We start from the raw sequence: 24,037 nt of genomic DNA on the forward strand, positions 1-24,037 counted from the left end.
GAGCGCAAATTTCCATTGCTCTGTCACAAAACCGCGCTTGCTCGGATACACGCTGCTCTCATCTGGAGAGAGTGTGCTCACTCAAACTGCGGATAGCATACTGCGGGAGGACCGAGATGAGAGAAAATCGTGCTATAAGGCGATTTAAAAATTGTGCATGCTCAAATCGTGATTTTTATGACTATTTTTAGTAATATCACAGCCCTAGAATGAACTGGCAATGAACAGAAAATAACTCTGGCTGGCACCGCTCAGCAAAACGGGATAATCAGATCCAGGCAGAGCTCGGCAGCGGGTAGACAGTCAGTGGAGCAAGCAGTCGGGAGGAAACATGTTGACAGCCATTTATGTTGATGTTGTTGACAGCCTTGATTTATGCATGTTTGAATCTGTTGTTCTGTAGCATATGCAGCAAAAATATTAATTGGTGGTTTATTCTTAAACCAATCAGCGAGCTCGGATAGTGGAAGCATAGTTTAATATATTTTTTTAATTATATATATATATATATATATATGTATGTGTATATGTATGAAATGATATGTTACGCCTTAGACATTTTTACATGAACAATATTATTCCTTTTAATAGTAATTTGCGGCCCACCTACAATACCACCGTGACCCACAGGTTGAAAACCACTGGTCTGAGGTATTATTTGTAATGTGCCTTTTGTCTCCTCTCTTTCAGGTTTATGTGGCTGTGTTCTCTATTTCGGGCTATGCCTGGGCCAGCTGGCGTAATCGTTACAAACCCTTTAACCCAGTTCTAGGGGAAACTTATGAGAATGTGCGGGAGGAACGTGGTTTCCGTTATATTGCTGAGCAGGTATAAAAACTTAATATACAGGACATGTAGTATGAAGGATTTTATTTGAAATAATTACACCTTAACACTACCCTTTTTTTCTAGGTCAGTCATCATCCACCTCTGTCTGCCTGCCACGCAGAGTCTAATAACTTCAGCTTTTGGCAAGGTAACAGTTCAAAATTCTTCTTGTGGGGTGTTATGTTTAATATCGAATTCAAAACATGGATACCCAATAAGCAGTTATAATGGAATACTTTTTGATGCCAGGCAGTGTTTCCTATGGCTTTTGGTGCATTTGGGTCTTTTGAATATCAGACACCCTCTTTTAGCCTAGCTAAAGCTGATCAGATCTTAGCTTCTCCGCTAGCAGCAATTGTCGAGGAAAAACAACTTCTTTATAGCCACTTCAAGGCTCTCTCTACAGCATCTGTGCTGTTACAGATGGCTCTGTACTTGACACAGGAAAATAAGTAAAGAGTAGGTCCTGCAGAGCTAGGCCTGTCATGTTAATCGCTATACTGACTTATCACACAGTACAAGAATGTGACCTTAAGTGATGCAATATATCAGCCATTGTGTTTACATGTTTATGTAAAATATATACATTTCTCAAATTTAGCCATATTTCTGCCGCTGTGGTGGGACTGAGTGTGTGCGGTCAAGTCTTGAGGTCAGTTTATTCATGGGGAAAAAAACAGTTTGCCATCAGTTGTCAGATGAAAGTGATATCTTGTTTTTGTAGCAAACCCTTTTTTCCCCATGACTGGCATTAGCACTACTTGGTGCATTGAATTGATGTCAATATCATCTTCAGCATTAGGGGATGCTTTGAGGTTGCTGATAGGTACTGCTAAAATATTATATAGTTAGTGGCATAAAATTACAATAGTTAACAATTATTTGGGAATATGTCTCTCTTACAGGTCTATGCAGGGTGACTGAACATGCAAAGACCCTGTAAAGTTTAAAATGGTTCTCAATTACCCCATTCTCAAAACCATTTTCTAATTTTGACTGTAATTAAAGACATTTGGCCAAGTTTCCCAGCAATGTCTTTATTTTCTGTGAAGTGTCAGAACGTGTTAACACACCCAACTCAGTTGCAATGGTTGCGCTCCAGTCCTGCTTCACGCAGTGTGAAACTGCCAGTGAAGTCAGTGCTACAATGAAAGTTTTAGAAAGAAAAGTTTAGGCAGGATCCTTGGCAAAATTTTGTGCTGGTAAATCCTGGTATTGACTAATTATGTTGGCTTGAGATAGCCAACATACTGACATGCTGTTTAAACATTCTTCTTCCTCTGATGGTGGTTGTAGCTTCAAAGCTCTAGAACGAGTTGGAGTCAACTTGTTTTTTTTGTAACTACTAGCATAGTGTCTATCTGAAACATGGAGGCTGAGGTGTCCTGCTGAGCAAGATAGTGCCAGTGTGGTTTATGGCCTCTCGTTGCGCATGTTCTTTGCTGTTATTCATGTTATCAAATGTGTGTATGTGCACAAGGAATCAGTACCTTGCTCTCCTATAATCAACAAACCCTTCTTGATATTCAGTAGTCCGCTGTCACTGAACTGTGTGCTTACAGTTGGTTCAAAATGCAGCCGAAAGGTTGCTAACTGGCACTAGAAGGGAAAGCATCTCCCCAGTCCTAGCATCTCTTCATTGGTTACCTGTGCAGTATAGAATCCACTTTAATATTTGTATTTAAAGTATTAAATGTTGTAGCCCTATCATATCTGCCGATGATGTAGACTTAACATTTCAGCACTAATGTCATTTTTTTTTTGACATTTTTGTTGAGTAGTTGTTTGATTTTAATTTTACCTAATTTAGAGCCTGCAATAATGCAGTTTGACCAGTGTGGCGCTGTAGCGCAATACTGTAATTCAGCCCTCCTCGATGCAATTCAAGAGAAGAGATACAGCGCTCTGTCAGCACTCCTTCATAGGAAAGCGTTCGGCTCGGGTGTGTTTCTATCAATAACGAAATAAACAACAAATCACATCGGTGTGAAAGCAGCAGTTAAAATTGCATCTTATTAAACCAATGTGGATGTTTGCACGAGCTCAGTAAAGCATTCATGTCTGGTCTATAGTATTTTATGCAATACCTTAAATCAAGCAGCTTTACATTATTATTATTATTATTATTATTATTATTATTATTATTAGATGGTTTGTTTTGCAGAGATCAAAGCTTATCTAGCTCAGGACTGTTTTGATTATCATAACCCAGTAAGGTATTTTAAGGGATTACTCTACCAATCAAAAGTTTTTGAATGGTAACGTTAAGATTTTTAATGGTTCTTTTTTTTTTTTTTTATAAAGAAGTCTCTTCTGCTAACACAGTCTGCATTTGATCCAGAATACAGCAAAAGCAGTAATATTGTGCGATATTTTTACAATTTAAAATAAGTGCTTTCTATTTGATAATCTTAAAGGGGGAAAATCTCTGTGTTAATTTAGCTATCGACGCGTAAACAACATGCGATGTTGTCATCAAACTGCACTTTCCACATGTACAGCTTAAAAAAATAAAAAAAGACGACAAAGTGGAACTTATTCATTTTCCAAAACCGCTAAGCAAATATATACAGTTTCAGTACATACCACATAGAGACGTCGTTGCTGATGCTGCTCTTGTTAAATTTCAGCCTCTGGATCTGATTCTGGATCATAAATATACGCTGAATCTGACTGTTAGCCATGGTTTGTTTGGGATGATCACAGCTTCCAAACGCTCTCAACGCAAAAGCCTACTCGCGCTCGTGATTCTTTAGCTCCGCCCACACGTCACGCCTCCAGCCGGTCGTGTTTTTCCGGAAAAATCGGTACAGACTATCTTTCTCTTATGAATATAATAAAACTCAAGACTTTTTGGAGTTATGAAGGATGCAGTACTACTCTATAGGTACTCAAGATTAACAGGATATTGAGTGAAAACGAGCATTTCACCCCCCCCCCTTTAAAATGTGTGACTGATCCCCATTGTCGAGTACTGCACACTGTCCTACCAGTGGTGCATTGGTAGCACTTTATTTTACAGTCCTGTTCCTCATGTACATACTATGTACTTATTACAGTAATTACAATAACTATGTAATAACTAGGTACTAACCCTGAACCTACCCCTAAACCTAACCCTACCCCCCGTTGTTACCTTGTATTACCAGAACTTTCTTAGATAAATACACTGTAAGTACACTATAAGTACATGTTAGTACACGTACTGTAAAATAAAGTGCAACCGGTGCATTTGTTGCGTTGCCACTAGCAAAAACAAAAAAAATACTATTCTTGCTATGACATTCATAGTTTGCTAACTGCTTATGCATTTTGCATAAATGCAACATTTGGCTGGTACACGACAGCCAATCCTCCTTGCATCTTGCATACCAGCAAGTTTCCATCATATAGGGTGGAGTCATATGGGGCACTTACCACCAAAACATTTCATAAGGCTTCTTTTTCTTTTTTTCTTTAAGAATTGTTAAAAAAATTCAAGGGTATTGCATGGTTTTTCTCTATTGTCATTGATCTTGTCAACAGCTGCACATGAGTTCTCAGTTTAGAGATGGTCACAGGCTAGCGCCATGTTCTGTCATGAATAATTAAGCAGATATTACAGCATCATCTTACCAGGCCACCCAGTCTGATATCTTTTTTTTTTAATACTGTTTTTGAAATTCTGCAGATGAGCCGCCACTTTAAAATATTGATACTACCAAACTGAATCGCACACCTCAAATATTTTCTAATATAAACGCATGCATTTTATTTTATTTTATTGTTTGTTCATTCAATCATTCATTCAGACACTCATTCAGTCATTCTACATTTTCAGACCAGAGATGGAAGTATAAGTTCTGGGGGAAGTCAGTGGAAATCGTTTCATCTGGAATGGTTAACGTCACTCTGCCAAAGTGAGTATGTTTCAACTGCACTCTCTACACAGCTGTGAATCAAATCATTTTATTTAACTTGAGACTTAAAATAGTCAGTTACTGAGAGCTGTTAATATTCATTTCCATTCAGTTTTGACTTATATATCCAGATGTAGTAATTTCAAATGCACATTGATGGTGCAGTGTTTAAGACACATGCCTTTGGTGTAAGAGACCCAGGTTCGAATCCACTGTGAGACCCCAATGTGTCCCTGAGCAAGACACGTAACCCCTAGCTGCTCCAGAGGTGTGCAACCTCTGACATATATAGCAATTGTAATCACTTTGGATAAATGGTGTCAGCTAAATAAATAATGTAATGTAAAAGGTCATCATTGAACCTAATCACAGTCGTATCTGTTGAGCATGCGAACACAGTGAACAGTCAGGGTTGTTTAAGTAATCGGTATTAATCTTAATAAATGCCTAATTAAGATTAATATATGTAAAAATTGCAATGCTCTGGCAAAATATTTTAGTTGTTTACAGGTTTCATAGAAAGAGAATGTGAAAACTCAAGGCAATGCCATAACATCGAAAAAAAAAAAAAAACTTCAAGTTTTAAAGAAGAATGGCTTCAGTGTTGGAAATGGGGTATGGACACAGAATGGTAATTAAATGGTAACAAAAACAAGAAATCTACAATTAACATACAGGTGTAGTGTGCAAACTCTACTGCATGGGGATGTTTTGATAATTATAGGTTCTAAGAATTCATTTTTTTTTTTTATATTTATATTTTGTTACTTTTTTTTTCTGTTAAAATGCTTCAGTTTCAGTCTGCTGATATATTATAAATAATTGAGCTCAAAAAGGCAATTCATGACCAAATCAAATATAAAGAGCACATTGAAGTTAAGTAACTTTTTGTTTTTTATTTTGTTTTTTTCTTTTACCTCACGATACGATATGAATTACGAAAACATCTCTTGCAAACTGTTAGAAAAATTCTGTAAATCAAATTTAACATGGTAAATCGTTTTATTCTTGGACTTAGCTAACACCGGTCTTTGTGTGTAAGCCAGTGCATTTAATATATGCACATTGACGGATATATATGCACATTCGATAAACCGGTTGAAAAAAAAGCGGTTCATCGGTTCTTTTACACTCGACGTAATAACGTCATTGGTGATGACGTTATGGCATCACGTCTATCGTAGATATAGAGTCAGTTAAAAACCTAGGCCAAAGGGGTTTTCTGTGAAGTTGGACAAGAAGACTGTTAAACAGGAATAAGGGATGATTTTGGAAAAATCTGTACTGTGTATAAAGTTAATGACACATTCACAAATTGAGTTTGTAGTAAATAGAACATGAACACGAGTAGAGCAGCTGATGAAACTGAACTGCAGCACGTGCCGGTTAGAGCGATTTCTCGTTCTCAAGTCAAAACCGGTTGCATCGGTTTTTGGATCATCAGTACACTGAACCGAAAAGTGTTTCTTTTGGGCGCATCCGATTCGAGAGCCGAGGAGCTGATACTGCGCAAGTGTGATTCAGTGTGAAGCAGACCGACACACAGAGCGGGTAATGTTATGAGCGCGTGTAAACCGAGGGCTTGGATGAAGGGCAATCTGGTGAAACGTAAGTTAATTTAATAAAAAATACATCACAATGGATTATGTATAGTAACTGCATCATGGTTTCTGCGCTGATGACACCTAATTTATTTACTTTATATCTTCAAGACTTAAATCCTCGTATGCACATTATTGCTGTTACTGTTTGGGTACGTTTGTTGCAAAAAACTCAAATGTAAACTTTTCATGATTATGAGATTTTTAACTGACTAAAGTTATGATTACTGACTTTTATTTTGACTGGTTGACGTACCTTTATAGTTCTGTGTCTGTGATGTGACGCTAGTTTTACTCTAGTGATGGGAAGTTTGATTCTTTTGCGCAAACCGGTTCTTTCGGACGGTTCGATTCAATGAACCGGTTGAAAAAAAAATGGTTCAGCGGTTCTTTTACGCTCGACCTAATGACGTCATTGGCGTTTCGAATCGGTTCGATTCAAATAAATATATATATATATATATATATATTTATTTGAATCGAACCGGTTCACGGAAAAGAATCGAACTTCCCATCACTAGAGTAAAACTAGAGTATGAACCTGGACTGTGTATTAGTTGGATATTATCTCAATGGAACTCTCAACTTCTCGTATACATGGATCTAATTTAAGGGTGCAAAAAAAAAATCAAAACACTTGAGAAAATAGGCTTGTGAAGATGTCCAGATATATTCTTAGAAATACATATTGCAAATCAAAAATTAAGGTTTGATATATTTACATTAGGAAATGTAGAGAATCTTCATAGAACATGATCTTTACTTTAATATCCTAATGATTTTGGCATAAATTAATAATTGACCCATACCATGTGTTTTTTTTGGCAATTGCCAAAAATATTCCCCAGAAATTTAAGAGGGTCTCACATGAACCTCGTTTTCTGTTTTCTAATGGTTTCACTGGCAATGTCCTTAATCCTGTCCCTCGCGCCCTCTACCACCCCCCACCTGTCAAGAGTCTACTGCATAAACGGGAGTTAAACTTGGTAGTTTTTTTTTTTTTTTTTTCAAATGTTCAAAATTATTTATATTTTTTATTTGGTCCGTCTTATTTAACTAATGTGAAGTTGCATCTTTGGGACTTGTAATGCATGCATGAGTTTGTCTCTTTTTCTCAACACCAAGCTAAAAATAAATTGGTAATTTATGTAACTCATCTCTCATTTGTGCATAGCTTTAAATGATCTACTTTATCATATCCAGCAGAGATCTCTCTTCTAGATGCATAGCTATAATGGGGTATTAATCGCAATTCTCAAAGCACACAGGATGGCGCCATATATTGGTGGAATAACAGGAAAAAAGATTTTTGGTCCATCTCTTACTCTCTAGACTCCAACGTGTAGAGATTCGTGTGATGCACAATAAATTATTTAAATTCTAAGAAGCCTGTCTCTCGGGTGCTTCACACTTGACTAATTGTGTTCTGACGTGGAGGAAAAAAAAACTAAGTGTGCATTCTTAAAGGCCATGTCTGTATCATCCAAAGAAATCCAAGGAAACGGTTATATTTTGAATTAACAAGTAGCGTACGATTGTTTTCCTTACTATGACCAGAGTATTTTGCTCAATTTATGATTTTTTTTTTTTTCTTCTGATCTTCTCTCTTCAGCTATGGTGATCATTATGAGTGGAATAAAGCAGTCACTTGCATCCACAATGTGTTCACTCAGCAGAGATGGCTCGAGCATTACGGTGACGTCATCATTCGTAACCTCAATGACGATGAGTGCACCTGCAAGATCACATTTGTCAAAGTGAGTTTTAGTTGTTTTTGTTCTCTTCACTTAAGAGTTGTTCTCCCTAAATTATTTACTCACCCTGGTGATGTTTTAATGCTTTCTTTTACAGACCACAAAAAAAACTGATTTTTAATTTAAAAAAAATTACAAAATATAGTATTACTTTGCAAATTCTGGCCTTTGCGAATGGTCAGTTGGTCATTAGCACAGCACACTAGTGCACACAGTGTTCAGTAGGCAAGATTTATCTAAACGACACCGAAAACATGACAACCAAAAAGTATTTACATTTTGAGTATATAAAAGGGGTAGCACAGACTAATCCTCTGCCATAATGCTTTAAGCTTGATGCCTTTGATTTGAACAGAGGATTTTTATATATATATATATATATATATAATATATTATTATTTTTTTTTTTTTCATAAAATATATATTCATTCACCTTCACCTAAAGGATTATTAGGAACCCCTGTTCAATTTCTCATTAAACGTGTAGTATGGAATTTTTGGCCACCAGGGGTCACTCAATCAAAATAATAACATAAGACGTACTTTGATGACGTTGGGAAAGAGCGTAAGGCTCATGGGAGGAGTTGTTCATTGGAACACGTGCTCTGTCGCTCCCTGTCATTCCTCACTCATTCTAACTTAGTATTTTGACAATCAGGTCTTTTCGAACGGAGAGACTGTTTCAACCGCAACAACATAAACAAACGTTACTGCGCATGAGCGCTTTTGCGGACCTAACTTAACTTCCAGTAGACTTCCAAATAGAATCAATAACAACAGCCAAGTCCCTCTAGAGTAGATATTTTTTGATAACAAACAAAATGTTTGCTGCGTGGATCAGGCAGACTTAATGAAAATGCAAATTCATTATTTGTCAACAGGAGATGTTTTAAAGCATAGACATAAAGCGCTAGAAATGGAGGTTTCCCCAGTAACAGCTGCAAACGAAGCAGAGCTGGTACGCTCACACGCTGCTTTATCAGACATATAACATGCAAGTCTTCCTTCAGAAATACAGCGATATAAAAACACCTGTGCCTCGCTTTGATATTTAAAAATATAAATGTAAGGAATTATTATTAACCACCGGAGCCCAACTTCAGTCTACTCGTTACCTTGCCATTAACTGCGTTTGTCGAAGGCACCGCAGCCAGACCGATTTACACAACACAGACCGGAAGTTAACTTAGGTCCAGGCGCGTGTGCACCCGTTGAAACCGTCTATATGAATTATTCCATCTAGCTAGTAGTAATACATGTTAAAAAAACACGGTCGCCTTTCGTTAATAATTATAATTACGTTATAACTATGATATCGAACAAGTTGGAGAACTGCATTTGAAGCTACTTTATTCAGCTAGATGTAGAACAAATGTAGATTTACATGAGAGCTAGTCCGTCTGCGTTTTACACAAGAAATCATCGTTTCACAAAATATACGGATAGATAGAGTTAGCTGAATGGATGCATACCTGTTTATCAGAATGCAAGCGAGTTCGGCATCTCTCTGTAGTTTCAGCTTGTCACGAAGCTCTCTCTATCTTGGAAATGCAACTCCAATATTTACCCGTGTCTTGTTGCTTCTCTTGTCCCAAAACCATCTCGGGTCATTTATTTCACCCGTGCGTTTGCGCTTCACAGAACGTGCAGGCAAAGCATAATCATGATCCATAACTAAGTTATTGATTGAGGTTTAAATATGAATATAAACAATATAAATATAAAATATAATAGTCTCGATCAAGGCTACTACTTTTTCTTCTTCGTCTCGTCTTTGTTTCTGTTCGCCTTTGTATTTGGCGGTTCCGCAGGAAGTTAGAAAAAGTAGAGGGGTCAAAGTTTATATGACGCCATAGACGGGCAACAAAACGGAAATAAAGAAACGTGCCGTGTCTTCTAATTAAACTATAATTTTCTCCGGATTTGAAAGTTCGTGGAAACTGTCGGGATGATGTAAGTACACAACTGAAAAATATATGTAACATACATGTAGTGATTTCTGCTATTTTAAAGCAGAAAAATTACATATTGCGCCTTTAATGCAATTATCGAATCAACCAATCACATGGCAGTTGCTTCAATGCATTTGGGGTGTGGTCCTGGTCAAGACAATCTCCTGATCTCCAAGCTGAATGTCAGAATGGGAAAGAAAGGTGATTTAAGCAATTTTTTATTTTGGCATGGTTGTTGGTGCCAGACAAGCTGGTCTTAGTATTTCACAATCTGCTCAGTTACTTGGATTTTCACAACACGCACAACCTTGAGGTGGATGGGCTACAACAGCAGAAGACCCCACTGGGTACCACTCATCTCCGCTACAATTTGCACAAGCTCACCAAAATTGGACCGTTGAAGACTGTAAAAATGTTGCCTGGTCGGAGTCCCTGATGATTTCTGTTGAGACATTCAGATGGTAGAGTCAGAATTTGGCGTAAACAGAATGAGAACATGGATCCATCATGCCTTGTTACCACTGTGCAGGCTGGTGCTGGTGGTGGTGTAATGGTGTGAAGAATGTTTTCTTGGCACACTTAAGGCCCCGTAGTGCCAACTGGGCATTGTTTAAATGCCACGGCCTGCCTGAGCATTGTTTCTGACCATGTCCATCCCTTTATGACCACCATGTACCCATCCTCTGATGGCTACTTCCAACAGGATAATGCACCATGTCACAAAGCTTGAATCATTTCAAACTGGTTTCTTGAACATGACAATGAGTTCACTGTACTAAAATAGCCCCCACAGTCACCAGATTTCAACCCAATAGAGCATCTTTGGGATGTGGTGGAACCGGGAGCTTTTTGTGATGTTTGCAGGCCTTTACTGCAGCTGACTTCAGTTGTTTGATCATGTTGTGATCAGGAGATTGACTCCGACATAGCAGAATATTCATTTTTTTTTTACCTTCAAAAACTCATGGATTGCTTTTGCTGCATGTTTTGGGTCCTCGTCTGTTTGCACTATATGAAGTACTGTCCAATCAACTTTGCTTAAACTAGAAGCCAGAGTAAAAAAGGTTGACACTTTAATTACATGATACAATCTATAAGGCAAAGTCATCTCATTAAAGAAAAATTAATGGTGAAACTCAGTTACTGTGAATTAAAAAAAAAAAATGCTAACATGTTAATAAATAACCTTGTCTCCTGCTTGTAGCTCATCAATGCACACCATAAACCACCATCCCTTAGTTATACAGTTAACCAAAACGTGTATACTCTTAATTTATGCCCCCATTTTCTTTAACATTTTTTTAGAACCTTTACTTAGTTACATGGTATTTTGCTTGGTGTTTTGTTCATAACCATGGGTTGATCTCTATTTGAAGCAAAAATTTATTTCTCAGTTTATCCAGAGTTGTGCAGCTCTACTCCTGTGTAACTGGGGATCACTATTTGTTATGGGAGGACCCTCCACAGATCATTAAATAATAATAATAATAATAAAAAAAAAGCTGTGCCACTACAGCTCGGACCTGCAAAAAACATCTATTTTGGTTCTGATTGTTTATCGCACTGAAATATTTTAAACTCCTGATATATGGTTTTTAAGGGCACACATCCGAAGCGCACAGACAGAAAACGGCGATTACGCAGCACTAAACGAAGTTCTCATTCAAACACATTTGTTAAAATCACAAGTTACAAACCTAATCGGTTATGTCTGTGAAGGCAAACAGCTGGAAAGTAAATTGCATGTTTATTTTAGATCTGTGTGGCTGCAGCAATATACAGTAAATTAGTCCGCTGCTCTGTCTCCTCTAAGGCTGGGACTCCTAAACAGTGTTCAGTGCTCGTCTGTGCAGACAAAGGCAGAACAGTTAGCATGTTTTGCATATTTGGTGTAATGATTAAGGTAAAAAAAAAATTGTTCTCCACATGCTGTCCATCGTTTCTCCTCCTATGTCCTGCCTTTCTGAAACGAGAGGTGCCGGCTATCCAGTGTGTTGTGATTGGCCAAATACCTCAAGCATGTGACCTGAAATGTTTACACCCCTTGCCATACTGTGATGCATGTCTGGTCAGAACAGTGGCGTGAAAAGACAGAAACAAAGCCATTATAAACAAGCCATTGGTTGCACCCTGTAAGGTGTTTTTTTTTTTTTTTTTTTTTTTTTTTTTTTTACGCTTGGGTTCCATAGAAATGGGCATAGTGTTCATCAGGTTAATCAACTGACTTTATCTTATTAGATTCTTAAAGTCAAGTCACCTTTATTTATATAGCACTTTAAACAAAATACATTTCGTCAAAGCAACTGAACAACATTCATTGGGAAAACAGTGTGTCAATGCGAAATGATAGTTAAAGGCAGTTCATCATTGAATTCACTGATGTCATCTCTGTTCAGTTTAAATGGTGTCTGTGCATTTATTTGCAATCAAGTCAATGATATCGATGTAGAGATGGTCCACCAAAAAATGCTAATTCTCTGCTCACCTCTTGACCAGATGTACATCCCTTTCATCAGATGTAAATTGTATATGACACTAATGGAATTCTCTTATCTAGTCGCGTTACTGGGGTGATGAAAACAGCAAGAATGAAGTGCAGGGCACCGTCCTTGATCGTTCTGGCAAAGTGGTTCACCGCTTTGGGGGATCATGGCATGAAGGCATCTTCTGTGATACACTTTCCAACCCCCGATGCATTTGGAAGCCCAGTAAGTGACCATGCACACGGTAGTCCTAACCAATTTACATTTTTTTGATGTTGAATTAGATTGTCTGTCTATATCGTAATTCACAGATCCTCAACCAGATGATTACTTTGACTACTATGGCTTCTCCCAGTATGCCAGAGAGCTCAATGAACTGACTCCTGACATAAAGGATAAATTGCCCCCGACAGACACTCGTTTCCGTCCAGACCAAAGGTATGTGGCCAGTAGTTAGAGACAGAAAAATATATGTTTGACCATTTGCACTGTAATGTGTGCTTTCAAACGGTGTTGGGTGGTTACTTTGGAAATGTAATGGATTATTGTTTATTGTAAAATGGATCCCCATTAGCCGTCACCAAGGTGAACGAGGTGAGTCTTCCTGGGGTACACAACAAAAAGAGATCACATAATGTTAAAAGAAAAACAGTATAGCACTATAACGTTATATACATCAATACACATAATCATAAATTAGTCTGAATAAATGATTACAGTATTACATTCATAAAATAAATATGTCCTTTCCTTACTCACAATTTTAAATAGTGCATTCTCAGATGGTACCTAAAAGAGTCTTTGCCATTCATTTTACGTATATTCAATGGGCAATTATTCCAATGATTGATGGCACGATAAATAACAGTTCTCTTTAAAGCATTTGATTTTGGGCATGGTAACATCATCAGGCCATCGTCCACAGACCTAGTCACATGAGAATGTACCTGATCACACCTAACAATTTGGTTATATAAAAAAAAAAACTGGTTGAGAAGAATAGACAATGTTTCTACAAAACTTAATTGTATTAAAAACCAGCCTCTTCTGCACCGTTAACCATGATAGCTGAACAGTGCATACTAACAGTATTTGTTCTAATGGGACAATGTAATACTAACCTAGCAGCTCTGTTTTGGGTCATTTGAAATTTCTTTAGTTGACCTTTAGATATAGATGACCATACAGAGGCACAATAATCCAAATGACATAAAGATTTAGCCACCTGCTCCACAATGTGTGTGGGGACATAAAGACATTTCCTCACCATAGAGATACCACTACCCATCATCTTCACTATGATATCAATATATTCTACCCATGACCGCTTACTATCCACTATTGTGCCTGGTAATTTTACTTTATCTACCTGTTCTACAGGTTCCCCACACAAGTTCAAACTCATCTTTGGTATTAATGACAATTTATGGCTCAATCCAAAAATAATTGATTTGGTTTTTGAGAGATTCAGCACCAACTTATTCTGTTTTATCCAATCAGAAACCATATTTAACTCTGCTGATAAAACAATTCAGTTCACTGGCAGTTTTTGCATCATAATACAATGTGGAATAATTTTACCTTCTTTCCAAATAGTGGGAAAAACACCTTTCATTAAGCATGCATTTAATATTTGACAAAACGGACCGCAAACCTAGTCAACCGCCAGGCTAAGTACTTTACTGTCCAGCATATCAGTAGCTACTGAGCTGTGTTCGGGCAGAGACTTCAACAACTTTTCCTCAACATTATTAAACTGGAAAGTACAACTCTTATCTAACATCACATCTTTTTTTTAATAAACTTATAAACCAATTAGAATCAGTATTGTCCATATTCTGCCTTAGTGCATGTACCCTATTTATGTAGAAATCATTAAAATAATTCGCCATATCAGATGGTTTGGTCAAAAACTTGCCTTCTGACTCCACAAAGGAAGCCCCTCCAAATGTCCTCCTCCCCATTATTTCATTGAGGGTTTTCCAAAGCACTTTACCATCTTGCTTTTACAATACACCTTCTCATAGGGGCATGCCTATCAACAATCTTCATAAATCTTTCCATAAAGATATTTAAGGCGGCCTCAGGCTCCTCAGCAGCATACACATCAGTCCAATCAATACCACCAACATCTGCCAAAAAACTCCGGAATACATTTCTTAAACCTTCTTTTTATGTACTATATTAGCCTTACAGTTTGGAATTTTAGTTTTTCTGGTAATTGCTCAATATTATGGTCACTAAAACCCACAGATCAAGAAACTGGTTTAGTGCAACATTCAGGAATATTTGTATAAATATGGTCTATGCAAGTGGCAGAAGTATGTCCAGCACTGTTAGTAAAGACTCTGGTTGGTGGTTGGTTGAGAGATCATCACAGACAGATTACAAGCAGCGATCAATGAAACTTTTTTTGTTTGTTTCATTGGACATTGATTCGCAAACCAGACAATGTTCATATCCCCAAGTAAAAAAATATCACACTTCACATCTGTAACTGTCAATTAACACACACAAATCAATCAGGTATTGCACATCAGTTCCAGGAGGTCTATAACAGCAACCTATTAGCACCGGCTCTAGGTGAGGAAGATGCACTTTTACCCATAACGATTCTAAACCATCTTAGATAAACTGAGAGCACAGTGTTGCCGGAAAGTTATCTCTGATATATAATGCTATGCCACCCCATATTTATTTCCTGTCCCTTCTAAAAAATATTATAGCCATCAATGGAAATCTGTGTCAAGAACAGTAGCATCCAGATGAGTCTCCGATATTCAGGCCCGGCTGCAGGATGAAATTACTGAGGGGGCATGTGAAATTGGGGCTTAACTTTATTACACCATCAATGATTAATACACACTGAGATCTCGCTTTGCAACGACAGATTTTTAAATACAGCGCTCCCTAAAACACTCCATTTGCAACTGCAGGTAACCAGAGACTAGCAAATTTTAAACCGTGTAATGATGATAGATCATGTCCTATACCTTTTTAAAAGAGCTGCAGTTTTCTTGATTTGGCACTGAATCATTTAAGTTTAAAATATTCTAACTGACTCCCGAGAGTAATAAGATTTTTTGAGGGCGACGGTTATTTTAGAACGTTCCCCCTTAATGTTTCAATGGCAACGCATCATATTTGTCACGTGAAACACCGCAGCCACAATAATAACACTGTATAACAGATGTAGGCTACCCTTCATTTCGTTTTTCCTTTTTTATTTGAAATATTCACAAACTTACCATGTCACCAACTATCCTATATTCCGATTCTCAAATATGTGTAAGTGAGTGTCATTTAAAAAATTGTATAACAATGGAGTAAACTTTATAGTTAGCCTAACGTTACTTCCACTGTTTATCTGATATGAAAAACACGTCGGCAAATTATATTTGAAAATATTGTTTTTGCTGCTTTCACAGACTCCAAATGTAGGCTATTGTTTTACCAGTGCTTATGTGTAGCCTATTTAAATGTATGAAATCTAAAATGAACATTATGAGGTTGAAAACACTGCATAGTTGTAATATATGACAGCGTTGAGCTCGTCCGTCTCTGGCTCAGCGCCAACCAACGCAAAAGACGTTTGAATCTGGCAGTAATGTCACGAGTCACAACACTGAACATTCTAAATCCCATGGGGATAAGGTTAAATTATTATTTAACTCAAAAGGTTGAACATTTTATTTTTAACCATGAAATACAAAAATGAAACAGAGGGGGCACAAGTCAGATCTGAGGGGGCATTGCCCCCTTTTGCCCCCTTGTGGCGCCGGGCCTGCCGATACTGTCAAGATATGAATGGTGTTTTCTGTAGTTAGATAAAGTTCAAATCCCTTATTTCTGAAGCTGCAGATATTCAAATGAGCCATAAGACCCTTTGAAACCGAAAGATGCTAATCACCAATAGGCCTATTATCCATTATTATTTTTCTTTAACTTGAGCTCATACAGACTGATCTGATTTTAAGGAAACCAGAGAACTAGTCTCTCACTTCAGCTCTTAGCTCAAACTCCTGGCTGTTAGTTCCTTTCCTACCCTATGCTTTCGGGCAGGGTGATGGACAATAAGCTTGTCATGTCGGATGTAGGCTATGTCACCTGGTTCTCTGGCAGCTTTCATGGCTGGATTGAGTTCCTTACGCTTTTGCCTGATGGCTTCAGTATAGTCCTCGTTCACGTAATGTTGGTGCCTTTCAGGTCCTTAGTCTTTCCCAGAACAGTAATTTTATCTTAGTATTTTGTGGGTTATAGGTTACAGATGACCCCATTTAGTATGAAATAAGTAGTGTAACCATTTCAATTACTTGTATAACATATAACATTTTACTATACTATTGAATGTTTTCAACTGTTAATTCTTTGAAAGCAAACATTTAAAGCAGTCAGGGTTAATCTTACGGTAGTAATCTGATCACTGATTATTAAAGTTTTTAAAAATCTTTTTACTTTATCGCACTGATGGTAAATACTGATTTTGAAATAAGATATTTAAAAGATATGATACTGTTTTTGTAGTCAAATCAAAGGCAGCATTGGCATCTAACAATTCTTTGGGGAAAAAACTGTTAATTTTAAAGCGCATATATACAAAACCAAATAGGAAATAAAGCAGTTATTAAATAAGCATGTGTCCTAAACTCCTGAAATTTTGAATAGTCAATGCAATTTGGGAAAGAATCTATCAAATTTTTTTCTCAGTAACCGTAAAAGACTAGTTACATTTTTGTAATTAAACCATGTAATTAGCATGTAACAAGTTAACATTAACATTGCTCTCCAACACCGCTTCCAAAACCTTGGTCAGAACAAAATCCATATAAACTTGTTTGTCAGCATCACTTTCCTCTAACAGTTGTACTTTATTGCAGGTTAATCAACTGACTTTACGCTATTAGATACTTAGAAATACTTTACCCAAAGAAGTGTGAAGAAATGTTTTGTAAATGTAGTAATCCCCCGTTCTTCTGCATCACTTCTCACCTGAACTTCTGACACATACACTTGCATTATATGGACTCAAGATTTTCTAAAAAAAGTTCTGCAGTTCTTGTTTATTTACATCTAAGAAAAGTCTATATATGTGGAACAGCATTTCAGTTATCAAAGTTTTATATATTGCCATTTTGGTCAGGTTTACTTATGTCATTGTTTCAGTCCCTACAACATGGCAAGTTAAGATATTGAGATGGCTGGAAAATGTATTTGAGTTAGCCATTTATTTTCCTTTCAGGCTTCTTGAAGAAGGCAAAGTAGAAGAAGCTGATAAACGTAAGGATGAAATCGAGGAGAAACAACGTGAAAGACGTAAGGCAATGACCAAGAGGGGTGAAGATCATGTTCCACGTTTCTTTCTGTGAGTCCCAGTATTTATTCAAAATTTCTGCTTCTAGAATATGCTGGCAATCTGAAGCAATTAATTCAGATTAATTAAATATGCCAGAGGATCACATATGTTAACAGAATATAATCTACAGTTAACATGTTTAAAATGGCCATGAATGTCTGCATATTCAGAGTGAATTAACATAGATGATTCATGAACTACAATAATGAATTGTAAAAACCTTATTTAAAGCGATGTACAAATGTTTTTCATCAGAAAAACCTTAGATCATGCTGGAAGAGAGGCTTGGGTGACAAATGGAACCTACTGGAAGATTCGAGAAAATCCAGGATTTGCCAGCACTGAAAACCTGGATTTGTGGTGTTGATGGAAGTCCTGTGTTTTGTGATATGCCAGTATTCTGTTAGCAAAACTCATGAATTAAGGCATATCAGTATGGTTAATGTATATAATTATATTTTATGTAACTGTTGTGAATTTTAGTATAAACCAGACTTCAAAGGCAATGTAGGAATGGAGTTTCTCTGCTTTAAATTGTGATATTCCTAAAGCCGTACCACCCTCATTTTTATTTGTTTTATTTAAAAATAGGTATGTTTATCAAAAATACTCTCCATATGTGTAATGAACAGATGTCTTTAAAAATATTTTCCCCCTTTTTAAAAGATTAGTTGTTTTTTTTATTGAAAGATAATCAGCGACTTTGACATACATAATAGAATTTAGTACAGAATGTTTCCCAATTTTAATAGACCTGTATGTAAATTATGCGCGTCAGTACTGTTTGCTGTAAGTTATGCTTTTGACCAGATGGATTTAATTCTTTCTGCTAGAAAATCTTGCCTGATCTTGCTGTATAAAATACTGTAATTCCTCAGATTAATATAATGAAAATGACTTGTCTTTAAATTTTCAACCAAATCAGCTGAAAACATTTTGGGGAAAAAGTGTAATTGGGTATTGAGCAATTTCTTGTATGAATGCATTTCCAATTAGATGAGACTTGAATAAATATTAAATTTGAACAAGCTTTCACTTGTTTTTGCCATCTGAGGGGGGAGGAAGGTGAGCTCTGAAAGCGTATACTGTGAGGCCTTGGGACTTTTTTAATTTTTTTATTGGCATTTCCCATTGCTACATCAAGCTGTTGTGGGGGGGGGGGGGGGGGGGGGGGGTTAAAATTGCAGTAACTAGTACTTTGGGTTCAGCTGTGCGGCACAGGTGAATGGGACACCCCTGCATTGCTTGGGGGCCCCAATCATAGAACACTTGTAAAAGTCACTCAAAAATCAGAGTGTGGTTTTGTTAATTTAAAACTGGAAGATGTGGCAGTGCTTTTGACCTTTTTGAGTTGAGTACATCTTTTAGAATGCGGTCATACTCAAGATCCTATAAAAGAGGTGCAAAAACATGTGAAATACTCTTAACATTATAAGCATATTATTTGGCCTATACAATGTTATTCTGTAATAAAATAGACTTGTGTCAATAACTACTGAACTTTATTTGGCTCCAGTCAAACCTTAACTGTAGTGCCCCCACCAGGTAAGGCAACACACATCTCAGCTTTTTTGCACTAATAGTTGCATTGTAACAATGCATGACAGTAAACAGTCAATTAATATCAAGATTCCTAATGCGTTAGAAGTTTTGTGCATAAGAATTTATGATCTAACTCCTATGCTTAGCAAGATTAGTTAAGAACTTCTATGAAGAGTAATACTGTGTTAGTACGTTTAAGCAAATGAAGAGAATGCGAGCCCACATATGCAGCAAAGCATCTTTGTCTACACGTCCTGTGTATATACTTCAGAAGCAAGCTAAAGTCCCAGTCATCACCATCACAAACCTGAGCATTGAGGCTCTAACAGAAGTTTATGTGCATAGGAATTCTAACACATTAAAAACGGTCTCTCTGTCTTGCAAAAAGCATTTCTATTCACAAGACAGAGGAATCTTTCATTTTGGCAAGATTTGTAATTAACATTGAATGAAGCAACATTCTCTAACTGAGAGAGATGGTTTTTAGCATATTTGGGCTTGTTTCCACTTCATTTAAACAGAAACGCGGTAACACTTTAGAATACTGTTTCTTACTTACTACATAACTAGTAAGGAATTATTGAAGAACTAACAGGTGATTACTCATTAACACTTAACACCTCATTCTTAGTAGTTAATACTAGTGAGTTAACTAATCAGTATGTAATATCATTTTATGATTAAGTAACACTTAGATAATCAATAACTTATGTATTCTGTCATACCTCCTGAAGAACTACTATTAATTATCTACTAGTTAGGGTTCAAGAAAAATAGTTATGAAGTAACTACTACTAAACCGTTTTACACCATTACACTGAATTGTGACTCTTTCATATAAATGTTATTAGCAATAGTAGTAGTATGAAAATGCAATATTAATAAATGCAATACATTTTATAGAGGTTTTGCCTATGTAGTAAATTGTTTTGTGAGTGTGTTTTGTAAGAAATCAGCTTCCAATAGGAACCCTACCATCACTACAGTGCCTTGCGATAACTTGCCTTAGTTTTTATATTTTATATACAGTACTGTATGTGTGCCTCATCAGCATATACCACATTACCATTAATTAAATTTCTGTATGTAAGGCAAAGCCTGAGGAAAAGTTAAAATACAGGTATCCAATTTTTAATGAATAAAGAATTATAAAATAATTATGCAGGACTTATTCTGAACCTGAAACATTAGGCCTATTTTAAAGTGAAAATATTGGGAACCCATTAGTTATTAATAAAGAATTATTAGATAATTCCTCAAGGATTACTTAGAATCTGAAACAGTATTCTAAAGTGAAAACATAAGCAACCCATTATTAATTAATAATTAATTATCAAATAATTATGCAGGACTTATTTTGAACCTGAAACATTAAGCCTATTCTAAAGTGGAAATTTTGGGAACCCATTAGTAATTAATAAAGAATTATTAGATAATTCCTCAAGGATTACTTAGAATCTGAAACAGTATTCTAAAGTGAAAACATAGGGAAAACATTAGTAATTAATAAAGAATTATCAGATAATTTTGCAGGACTTAAAGAATTCTAAAGTGAACTTATTAGTAAATAATAATAGACTACATCATTTTGACTAAAAAAAAACTATAAAAGTGATCATAAACTTTGTAAAATACTCTCATCTGTTCATTTCAGATGAGAACATTTCTTAATACAGCATTATTATTCCATTTTAACATGTATGCTGCCCACATTTTAACCAATTTAACAAACATTTCATAATCAAAAGTTAAACATTTAGAAGCAAACAAAATCTATATTTCATTTCCATTATAGGCTAATAATTGGGCTGTAACAAAGTTGCTACTGTAGTAGTACTTTGTACATGTCCTTTTACTCAAGTAATTTTAAAAATGAATTGGCCTACTTATAATTTTACTGGAGTAATATTTTATTGGGGTATCTGTACTTTTACTCAAGTACTAGATATGTGGGACACATCCTGATTATTATAGTGATTTTTTTTTTTGCGTATAACTGTTCACTAGTAGTTATGTCATAGTTATTTTTCTTGAACCTTAACCAGTAGATACCTCTTCAGGAGGTATCACATAATATATTAGTTACTGATTAGGTAATTGTTACTTAACACAATCATAAAATTGTATTACATACTGCTGGTTAACACATCATTCTTAGTAGTTAACAGAAGTGAGTTAAGAGTTAATGAATAATCACCTGTTAGTTCTTCAATAATTCCTTATTAGTTATATAGTAAGTAAGAAACATTCTAAAGTGTTACCAGAAACACTATTTCAGCATTAGTGATCTCAGAATGCTGTGAACTGACAAACCTGAGCATTGAGGTTCTAACAGAAGTTTATGTGCATAGGAATTCTAACACATTAAAAACTGTCTATCTGCATTGCAAAAAGCATTTCTATTCACAAGACAGAGGCAACTTTCATTTTGGCAAGATTTGTGTTTAGCATTGAATGTATCAACATTCTCAACCCATTCTCACTCCAAAGGCGTCAAAAACCGAAGCATGGTCAAGCGCCCCTAGCGACACTTTTATGACGCCAAATGTGCCTCTCGGCGTCGAATATCGAAGCACTACGACCTTCATTGCTTTCAGTGGGAAACTTTTGGCGTCAGAATTCGACACGAGGACATGAGATGTTTATCGCTGTGAAATCACGTTCAAGAAGTCTCATTCAGCACACATCGCGATACTTGCTATCAGTGACAGTTCCACAGTTTGGTTGAGTAGTCGTAAATACGCTCTTTTAATGCCTTTTATAAAATGTATTCTGTCTTCTTTATTAATCAGATTAGTGCCATATGTTTAATCGCTGTATTATATCGGTCATACACGGCTGTCTTTGAGTTTCATTGCTTTTAAATAAATGAACACAGCTGCTAATTAGTCTGATTAAACTCTATCTGTCACGTGACGTGCCATAGACATTCGATCCGTTTTATATTATTATTAATTTCAGGATCAATGATGTAAGTTGTATTTGTAGTAAAATCATGGTAATCACGACACTTACAATAGTAATAAATGAAATGTGAAGTTAAAACACAGTAAACGGGACATTAGTAACTATAACTGTAGTTTTACTATGGTATATTAATAATCAGTACAACAATACAATAATCACCAAACCAGCTATGTTTGTATCACTGTAATGTTAGTGTTTTTATGTGCTTTTATATGACAGATATCACAGTAATCATATGTTCTGTACCATGCTTTTAATACCTTTTAATGTAAATAAAAAAAATAAATAAATCAAATTAAAAATAAATAAATAATAAAACATGTATTTTTCCATCTTGCAGTTCATTCATATCAGTTTATATATATATATATATATATATATATATATATATATATATATATATATCTAAATATTTTGCTCACAGATCATTATTAACATTCTGTATATAATTCAATTTTATTTTCTCTCCCCTTTTTTATTATTTTTATTTTTATTTTTAGCTGAAAAGATGTAAAGGAAGCCCAGTGGTGTTTCTGGAGAGGGATTCCTTCAGAAATGGAGAATACAGAAAGCTGTGGAGGCAGATATTTGCAGCAGTAAGTCTGAGATAGTTTGTCCCTTTTATCAAACATTCCTGCTGTTATAATTTGTACAGCATTTGTTGTTTCTTAAACTGTTGCACTGTCCAAATACCCACACTTGCCATCTTTGCACTTGACCACTTGATTACTTATTTGACGTCTTTCCTGTATTTGGCCTAGTGTTCAAGTGAGCATGATGACCACAAGTGTGTGTCGAACTTTTCATGACCTGATGACTGTGTTTCCCAATCCTGATCCTGGAGAACCCCAGCACTGCACGGTTTTGGTGTCTCTCTTATCTGCCTTGGAGTCTTCACTGATGAGCTGATGAGTTGAATCAGGTGTGTTTGATCAGGGAGACATCTCAAATGTGCAGTGTTGGGCTTCTCCAGGACCAGGATTGGGAGCCACTGCCTTATGGGACACTTATGTGTTTACAGAGATTTTTAATATCTAATTATCAACATTTCACATACTGTACATTGGACAGCTTTCCGTGACCTCTTGTGAGAAAAAAACGAGCTTGGTGACAGAGGATGCAGTGTAGTAATTTGGGCATGTTGTCTTTAAATGAGTTTGACATATCAATAAATAATGGAAGATCCTTACAAAAATATGCATGTTTATTATGCTTTATGTATTTATTTGTTCATTCATTCATTCATTCATTCATTCATTTATAATTTCTGTTTTTATTCCTAGAGTTCAAATGGTAGAGAATGGTAAATCACAGAAACAAAAATGTGAACAATTTTAACTTTAAAACACACTGTAATATACAATGTAAATTTTAGAAGCACATCATTTGATTAGTAAATATATTTGTCTTTGGTCAAAAAAAAAAAAAAAAAATCTTGAAAATGTGTCATATTTAATGAGAGGAATCTATCTGTTGGATACAACAGCGACTGCTGGGCATGTGCACATCAATATTGCCGAATTTTGGTCAAGCTGAACAACGGAGAAAGGTGTAGACGTTAATAAAACAGAATCTAATAAGTAGCAAGCTTAATCTATTGTTAACCGAATCTATCCTTTCAGCCGAAAAACGAAAGACATCTGTCATAAATGGATAAG

The 24,037-nt window shown here is 36.0% G+C and overlaps 1 protein-coding gene across 4 annotated transcripts in view; it reads left to right on the plus strand.

Moving 5' to 3' along the window:
- LOC127979188 (oxysterol-binding protein-related protein 6) overlaps nucleotides 1–18,898 on the plus strand; it is a 40,009-nt gene extending 21,111 nt beyond the window's left edge. For all 4 annotated transcript variants that reach the window (XM_052584453.1, XM_052584456.1, XM_052584454.1 and 1 more), the window contains 8 exons: nucleotides 691–828; nucleotides 913–976; nucleotides 4,649–4,727; nucleotides 7,941–8,085; nucleotides 12,592–12,742; nucleotides 12,829–12,955; nucleotides 17,757–17,879; nucleotides 18,126–18,898. In XM_052584453.1, coding sequence (XP_052440413.1) covers nucleotides 691–828; nucleotides 913–976; nucleotides 4,649–4,727; nucleotides 7,941–8,085; nucleotides 12,592–12,742; nucleotides 12,829–12,955; nucleotides 17,757–17,879; nucleotides 18,126–18,237 — 939 coding nt within the window. In that variant the 3' untranslated portion in view covers nucleotides 18,238–18,898. The remainder of the gene's footprint in view (nucleotides 1–690; nucleotides 829–912; nucleotides 977–4,648; nucleotides 4,728–7,940; nucleotides 8,086–12,591; nucleotides 12,743–12,828; nucleotides 12,956–17,756; nucleotides 17,880–18,125) is intronic.
- Nucleotides 18,899–24,037: the final 5,139 nt, after the last annotated feature.

The sequence above is a fragment of the Carassius gibelio genome, chromosome B19 (genome assembly GCF_023724105.1).
Source record: "Carassius gibelio isolate Cgi1373 ecotype wild population from Czech Republic chromosome B19, carGib1.2-hapl.c, whole genome shotgun sequence".
In the NCBI taxonomy this organism is placed as follows: Eukaryota; Metazoa; Chordata; class Actinopteri; order Cypriniformes; family Cyprinidae; genus Carassius; species Carassius gibelio.